This window comes from Echinops telfairi, unplaced genomic scaffold (genome assembly GCF_000313985.2).
Source record: "Echinops telfairi isolate 266 unplaced genomic scaffold, ASM31398v2 ScPeMD7_17;HRSCAF=63, whole genome shotgun sequence".
Classification (NCBI taxonomy): Eukaryota; Metazoa; Chordata; class Mammalia; order Afrosoricida; family Tenrecidae; genus Echinops; species Echinops telfairi.
In genome coordinates this window covers 1105200-1114001 of record NW_022103914.1, presented here as the reverse complement: position 1 = coordinate 1114001, position 8802 = coordinate 1105200, and the positions used below count along the sequence as shown (strand labels likewise).

General features: G+C 42.8%; 1 protein-coding gene across 1 annotated transcript; it reads left to right on the top strand.

The window, feature by feature from the left end:
• The first annotated feature begins 2233 nt into the window (after positions 1-2233).
• LOC101645665 (40S ribosomal protein S17-like) lies at positions 2234-2696 on the top strand. The gene has a single exon (XM_045287565.1). The coding sequence runs from the start codon at positions 2243-2245 to the stop codon at positions 2648-2650; it is 408 nt and encodes a 135-aa protein (XP_045143500.1). The 5' UTR covers positions 2234-2242; the 3' UTR covers positions 2651-2696.
• The last annotated feature ends 6106 nt before the right edge of the window (positions 2697-8802 follow it).

Here is an 8802-nt window from a genome sequence, read left to right as displayed (position 1 = left end):
GCAACAACATCAATCCACTGACGAAGAACAAATTAAAATATACCAAGCAAGAAAAACTTGTGTTTTCCAGTCTAGCCTGTTGGGGCACCATGCCCTGTCACACATATGCTTTTTATCAGATAAATGATTTGCAAATATTTTCTCCTATTTTATTGGATGTCTCTTTTCTTTCCTGACAAAGATCTTTGACAAATTAGAAAAAAATGTGATGTATGATTCACCTATTTTTCTTTTGCTTCTAGAGTTATGTCTTATAATACATTATTTAAAACTAGGTCTTACAGCTAGTAAGGTATGGATCTAACTTCTTTTGCATGTGGGTATCCAGCACCTTTCATTGATGAGATTATTGTCTCCCCATTGAAAGGACTTAGCACCCTTGTAAAAAAAAGCAATTGACAGAGAGGTGTGGGTTTATTTCTAGACTTTAAATTCTATTCCATCAGTCTACCTGCCTATCTTTCCAGCATGCCAGGATGTCTTGATTAATGGAGCTTTATCATATGTTTTGAAAGTGGGAAGTGATCATCCTTCTATTTCCTCTTTTTCAAGATTGCCTTGTTATTTGTATTGCTTGCCAAAGCCATTTAATGTAAAGATCGGCTTTTCCAGTTCTGTAAGCCTGCACGTTTGAGAGAGGTTGCATTCAATTCTTAGATGCCTTTGGGTAATACTGATATCTTGACAATATTGTCTTCGGATCTATGAACACACCATCTCTTTCCACTTATTTAATTCTTTAATTCCTTTCAGCAATGTTCTACAATTTTCAGTGTGAAAATCTTTTACTTCATGATTAAATATATTCTTAGGTCTGTAGCCAGAGAATAAATGAATCCCTAAAACTCTTGCTCTGAGATCATCTTTAAACCCCAAATATTCTCTAAAGTCTAGGTTTGCCTCGAGCATTGTTCTTTTAGAAACTCTGTATATGGGGTCGAATTGACAACAGCAACTCAAAAGATTTGATAGGAACCTTAGAGGAAAATTAATTTTAATCTTCTTTTGAGATTGCTCATTGCTGGTTGTGTTAGACCAGATTGACTAGAGAAATGAATCCAGAGGCACTCATATATGTTTAATAAAGAGCTTTATATCAAGAAGTAATTGTATATCAATAAAACATCCCAGGCCAGTCCAACTCAAGTCCAACTCAGTCTGATACTAGTCCATAAGTCCCTTTTCAGACTCACACAGCCACATGCAATGATGCAGAATGCAGGAAAATCACAGGCCGGTGGGTGCAGAGTGGTGTGGATCCAGTGATGTGCTAGGCATTAGTGAGCTAAAGTGGACTGCTACTGGCCATCTTGAATCAGAAAAGCACACGGCTTACTCTGCAGGAACGACAGCTGCATGTGTCACTGCGTCCATCCTCTCGCAAAGGGCTTTTCAAGATCTGGCTTGAAGGACTGGGCTGTCTGTGATAGGACCCTATCTATTCCCATACAAGGAAACCCAGTCAACACAACTCTTTTCAGATTTATACACCAACCACTCAAGGTAGTGATACAGAAGTTGAAGAATTCTACAAAAGTCTTCAATTGGAAATTGATCAAATGTGCAATCAAGATGCAGTGATAATAATTGGCAATTGGAATACAAAAGTTGGAAACAAAGAAGAAGGAAAAGTAATTGGGAAATATGATCTTAGTGATATAAATGAAGCTGGAGATTGCATACTAGAATTTAGCAAGGCCAACAACTTGTTCATAGCAAATACCTTTTTTTTCCAACAACACAAAAGGTCACTATACACATGGACTTCTCCAGATGGAAAATATAGAAATCAAATTGACCACATCTGTGGGAAGAGATGATGGCGAAGTTCAATATCAGCAGCTAAAACCAGGCCAAGGGTTGACTGTGGAACAGACCATCAATTGCTCCTCTGTAAGTTCAGGTTGAAGGTGAAGAAAATGAAACCAAGTTCATGAGACCCAAATGTGACCTTGAGTCTACGCCACCTGAATGTCAAGGACCTCTCGAGAACAGATCGGCTGCACTGAACACTAACAACAGAGACCTGATGAGCTGTGGGAGCACATCGAGAACATCACTCATGAAGAAAGCCAAAAGTCATTAAACGGACAGAAAAGAAAGGAGAAATCAGAGTGATGTCAGAAGAGACTCTGAAAGTTGCTCTTAATCATAGAGGAGGTAAGGCAAATGGAAGCAATGATGACGTCAAAGACCTGGACAGAAAATGTCAAGGGCGCTCTTTTATCACGGACCCGCCAACATGGGCCGCGTTCGCACCAAAACCGTGAAGAAGGCGGCCCGGGTTATCATTGAGAAGTACTACACACGCCTGGGTAACGACTTCCACACCAACAAGCGCGTGTGCGAGGGGATCGCCATTATTCCCAGCAAGAAGCTCCACAACAAGATAGCGGGCTATGTCACACACTTGATGAAGAGGATTCAGAGGGGCCCCGTGAGAGGGATCTCCATCAAGCTGCAGGAAGAGGAGAGAGAAAGGAGAGATAATTATGTTCCTGAGGTCTCAGCCTTGGACCAGGAGATTATTGAAGTGGATCCAGACACTAAGGAAATGCTGAAGCTTTTGGATTTTGGCAGTCTGTCCAACCTGCAGGTCACTCAGCCCACAGTTGGAATGAATTTCAAAACACCACGTGGAGCCGTTTGAATCCTATCCGCAATGCTGTAATATTGTCAATAAACCTGGGACACACACACACACACAAAAAGAAAATGTCAAGGGCAGCTCAAGAAGACAAAGTAAATATTGTAATGAAATGTGCAAAGACCTAGAGTTAGCAAACCAAAAAGGAAGGACATGCTCAGCATCTCTTAAACTGAAAGAACTCAAGAAAAAATTTAAACCTCAAGAAGCATTATCAAAAGATTCTGTGGGCAAAATATTGAACAAGGAAGGAGCCATCAAAAGAAGATGGAAAGAATTCAGTCACTATATGAAAAATAGCTAGTAAAAAAAAATAGCCAGTCAACACTCAACCATTTTAAGAGTAGCATATTAGCGAGAACCCGTGGTACAGAAGGAGGAAATTCACGCTGCACTGAAACTATTAGCAAAAACCAACCAAAAATGAAACTAAAACCCAAAAACTCACTACCATCAAGTCGAGGCTGACTCACAGTGACCCTATAGAACAGGGTAGAACTGTCCCTGTGGACTTCTGGGACTGGAACTCTTCATGGGAATAGAAAGCCTCATCTTTCTCCTGAGGAGCTGCTGGTAGTCTTGAACTGCTGACCTTGCGGTTAGCAGCCCAACTCATAACCACTACACCACCAGGGCTCCTAAGCCAAAATCAAGGTTCCAGGAATTGATGGAATGCCCAGGAATTGATGGAAACCGATGAAGCACTGGAAGCACTCACTTGTCAATGCCAAGAAATTGGAAAGACAGCTACTTGACCAACTGACTGGAAGAGATCCATTTTCGTGCCCTTTCAAAGAAAGGTGACCCGACAGAATGCACGAATTGTAGAACAATGTCATTCATCTCACATGCAGGTAGATTTGCTGAAGATCATTCAACCATGATTGCAGCAGTACATTGACAGGGAGCTGCCAGAAATTCAGGCTGGATTTAGAAGGGGATGTGGAACAAGAGCTATTGTTGCTAATGTCAGGTAGATCCAGGTGTAAACACAATATCAGAAAGATTTTATTTGCGTTTTAGTGACTATGCCAAGGCATTCGACTGTGTGGATCATAACAAACTATAGATAGCCTGGAGAGAATGGAAATTCCAAAACACGTGTGCTCAAGTAGAATCTGTACATGGATCACGAGGCAATTGTGTGAACAGAACAGAGGGATCCTGCATGGTTTAGAATCAGGAAAGATGTGTGTCACAGTTGTATCTTCTCACCATATTTGTCCGATTGGTGTGCTGAGCAAATAATCCGAGAGGCTGGCTTATGTGAAGAAGACTGGCATCAGGACTGGAGGAAGGCTATTGACAACCTGTGACGTGCAGATGACCTAACCTGGCTTGCTGAAAGTGAGGAGCACTTGAAGCACGTGCTGCTGAACATCAAGGATTGCAGACTTCGGTATGGATTCCAACTCAATGTAAAGAATATCAAAATCCTCCTAACTGGACCAGTAAGTAATATTGTGATAGAAAGAGAAAAGATTGACGTTGTCAAGGATTTGCCTTCTTTGATCCACAACGAATGCTCATGGTTGCAGCAGGCAAGGGATCAAAGTATTCATTGAATTGCGTCAATCTGTTATACAAGACCTCTTTACTTGTTGGAAGCAAGGCTGTTACTTTGAGGACTAAGGTGTGGCTGAGCCAAGCCATGGTATTTTCAGTGGCCTCACATGTATGTGAAAGTTGGACATTGAATAAGGAAGACTGGAGAATGGATGCCTTTGGATGATGATACTGGCAAAGAAGGTGAGCGTGCCAGGGACTATGAAACGAAGAAAGAAACCTGTCTTGAAAGAAATACAGCCCGACTGTTCCTTAGAAATAAGATGGCAAGACTTCATCTCACCTCCGTTGGACTTGTTATCAAGAGAGATGCACTGGAAAAGGAGATCATGCTTGGCAGAGAGGCAGTGAAAACGAGGAAGTCCCTTGATAAGATGGGTTGCCACAGTGGCTGTGACAAGGGGCTCAAACATTAGGACATTTGAGAGGAGGGTGCAGGACCGGGCAGTGTTTCCTTCTGTCGTGCAGAGGGTCACTATGAGTTGGAAGTAACAGGAACACATAACAACAACATACATCTTTTTCTATTTTTTATTAATGTGTCATTTCCCCAATTTCTTTTAGTTATTTGCTCATGTTTTTCTTTTCTTTAACTCTGTGAGCACCTTTAATATTGCTGTTTAAAACTTTTGACTAGTAAGACCATCATGTGGACCTCCATGAGAGTGCTTACTATCCTTTTATTCTCTTCTGAATGGCTATTCTTTTTATTTTTATGCTTGCAATGTTCTTGTTCTCATTAAACTTGTGATAATTGAATACTATAATATGATATATCTGTGAATCTTTCTCTTCCCCACGGTTTGCCATTTGCGTTAAAATTGTTGAAGTCGGTAGTCATCCATTCTGTTTCATGACTTCCTCTAATTGTTGTTATTATAAGTTCATATATGACAGAACATTTGTGATTTCAACATTTCACATGTACTTCCGGGTCATTAACTGCAGCCATCATATTGTGTAACCACCACCGTCCATTTTCAGGGTTTCCCGTCACCTTCACAGCAGCTCAGGTTCCCCAAAGTAATGAGTCCTCCTTCCCCAGCCCTTTGATTCCTGGTAACCAGGAATGAACTTTGGCTTCAAGACATTTCTTTATTCTACATAGTCATCCAAGGATTCTCATACACTATCTATTCTTCTGTGACTTACTGTTTTACTCAGCATCTTTCTTGAGAGGTCCGTGCTGTTGTGCATGCCTCGTGGCTTCGTCTCTCTTCCCGGCTGAGCAGTGTTCCATGATATGTGTGTATTACATATCGTTTAACCACTCGTCTCTTGATAGACATGCGGGCTGGCGTTACCATTGCTGACTGTCGTATAAGGCTGCAATCAGCATGGGTGTACAAGTATCTGTTTGAATTTTTGCTTTCAGTTCTTTTAGGGATGGACCCAAAATGGCAACTCCATGTTTAACTCACTTTGGGTGTCTTTGGGTGATTTGTTTTACGGTGGTTTAGAAAAATATTTTGGAAAACAAGTATGTATGTATGGATTGTGATAAGAGCTGTATGGGCCCCCAATAAAATGATTTATAAAAAAAGATTTTATTGAGGTTAAAGTTTACAAAGTAAATGAGTTTCCCACTCAATTTATATACAGATTGAATTGTTTCAGCCCATGAGATACAGCCCCCAAAATGTGTCAGCATTCTCTCCACCTAATCCCCACCCCCCTTGGTGTCATGTCATTTTGTGTAAGAGTGAGAGAGACTGGGAACTCTCTCTCTCTCTGCTACTGCACCTTCCTCCTTACTGGGACACTGTGACGGGCAGAGTCAGCCCAGTGTGGCCTATGTGTCCATCAACCTTAGATCCATGAACTCTGCACCCCTGGGCTGCGATGCTCCTCCTTCCTGCTTCACCTGTCGTCATCAGCCTGCAGCTACGTTGAGTCTGAAGAGGGCTCCAGCTAGCATCAGACTTGAGTTAAACTAGACTGAAAAGTCTTCTTGATAAAAGATAACTTCTTGATATAAAATTCTTTCTTGTAGAGGAAAGAGCTAGGAGGCAAAGGGCATACATAGAAGTCTAAATAAAGGCATGTACTTATGTAAATATATTTATATATGATGATGAGGAAATAGATCTATGTGCATGTATTTATAGGTTTAGTATTAAGGTAGCAGATGGACATTGGGCTTCCACTCAAGTACTCCCTCAATGCAAGAACACTTTGTTCTATTAAACTGGCATTCCATGATACTCACCTTCCCGACATGATCTCTGAAGACAAAGTGGATGCATAAGCAAATGTGGTAAAGAAAGCTGATGATGCCCGGCTATCAAAAGATATAGTGTCTGGAGTCTTAAAGGCTTGAAGGTAAACAAGCGGTCATCTAGCTCAGAAGCAAGAAAGCCCACGTGGAAGAAGCACACCAGCCTGTGTGATCACGAGGTGTTGAAGGAATCAGGTATCAGGCAGCATCAGAACAAAAAATTATATCATTGTGAATGAGGGGGAGTGCGAGTGGGGACCCAAAGTCCATCTGTAGGCAATTGGACATCCCCTTATGGAAGGGGGGTGGGGAGGAGAGCAGCCAGTCAGGGTGAAGTGTAGCAACGATGAAACATACAACTTTCCTCTAGTTCCTAAATGCTTCCTCCTCCCCCACCCCAATCATGATCCCAATTCTACCTTACAAATCTGGCTAGACCAGAGGATGTACACTGGTACACATAGGAATTGGAAACACAGGGAATCCAGGGTGGATGATCCCTTCAGGACTAGTGCTGAGAGTGGCAATACTGGGAGGGTAGAAGGAGGGTGGGGTGGAAAGGGGGAACTGATGGCGAGGATCTACATGTGACCTCCTCCCTGGGGGACAGGCAACAGAAAAGTGGGTGAAGGGAGACATCGGACATTATAAGAAATGACAAAACAATTTATAAATCATCAAGGGTTCATAATGGAAGGGAGAGAGGAGAGGTAGGGGGGAAAATGAGGAGCTGATGTCAGGGGCTTAAGTGGAGAGCAAATGTTTTGAGCATGTCGAGGGCAATGAATGTACAAATGTGTTTTACACAGTGATGTATATATGGATTGTGATAAGAGTTCTATGAGCCCCTAATAAAATGATTTCATAAAATGATTAAAAATAAAATAAAACTCTTTCTTATACAGAGGTGACTGTCACTGGTTGTGTTTCTCTCGACAACCCAGCCTAACATAGTTGGTTCTATGTTTTTTTAAATCCTTTGTGTTGAGTTGCTTATGCTACCTGCTTGCACTTACTCTGACAAAACGGAGTTCTTGGCTGTGTAGATGCATGTTTGTGATGGTCTCTGTGTTAGTCAGTCTGGGTACACTAGAGAAACAAATTCATAGACACTCATATGTGTGTAAGAAAGAGCTTTATATAAATAATAATTGTATATTAAGATAACATTTCAGCCCAGTCTAGATCAAGTCCTGAAGTTCGATATTAGCCCATATGTCTGATACCAGTCTATAATTTCCTCTTCAGACTCACGCAACACATACTATGATGCTGAATGCAGGAAGATCACAGGCCTGTGGGTAGAAAGTCTTGTGGATCCAGTGGTGGTGGATGCACCTCAGCACTGGCGTGGGTCTCCAAGTGGCTCCTCCAGCTCCAGGGCTCTGGCTCCATCAGCATAGCTCCATGTGTCATGTCCGCAGGAAGATGAAGCAGAGTGTCCCTGGCCTCCAGTGAGCTATTTATCTCCTTAGTGCCTGCAAATGAGGTCATCAAGCTGTGACCTGATTGACAGGCTAGACTCCACCCCTTCGCAAGTTGACAAGGAGATTCTGTAATTGCCACGGTCTCCTTTCTTTTGGCATCTGGGAGGATTTACATTCCACAGCCTCCGTAATAGCAGCGTTAACTATGAGAGAAGTGCCTTTTGTGTGCAGAGTAGAAGGGTGAGTGTGAGAGAGGAAGTGAGAATGGAGAACACGCCCGTTGCAGGTGAGTTTGGGGAAGACAGCACTCGGTTTCCTTAAACCAAACTGCCATGTGTCTCTCTCATGCGTGGGCCCTGGTCTGAAGGTCACTGACGCCCAGGAACGCCCTAGACTTGGGATCTGCAGCTCCACCTGTATTGGCTGTGTGACCTGTGGTGAAAGCAGGAACATGTGCCTCACGGGGATTCTGTGAAAAATCAGCTGATGACATAACAGAACCTGACACAAAGGCAGGCAGACATGAGGCTTGAGGCCCCTCACTTGCCTTTGGAAACCCTTTTCCCTCATTTGTCGTATCGCTCCCCCAAACCTACTACTTAGTGGTTGGGGTACAGGGCTCTGTGGTCACACCACCCTGGTTCAACCTCAACGATTTGATTTCGGCATTTTGCTCTTCTTGTACAAAATGGAGGGAGGAAGATGGGGGCGTCCTACCCCTGTACTGAGCTGCAGTCTCGGAAACCCACAGGGGCAGTTCCACCTGCCCTACAGGGTCTCTGTGAGTCGGCACCGACGATAGCAGGGACTTTGCTTTGTGTGTTGTTGTTGTTTTCGGTACAAAATGGAATGAAGGAAGAGCCTATTTATCAGCGTGCTGTGATGTCTGCCGCTAAGGCAGTGACGTGGGTGCTTGGAACAGATTCAGTCAGAGCAAGCAACTC

Coding starts and splice junctions, on each gene's coding strand:
- LOC101645665 (XM_045287565.1), top strand. CDS start 2,243: ATGGGCCGCGTTCGCACCAAAACCGTGAAGAAGGCGGCCCGGGTTATC.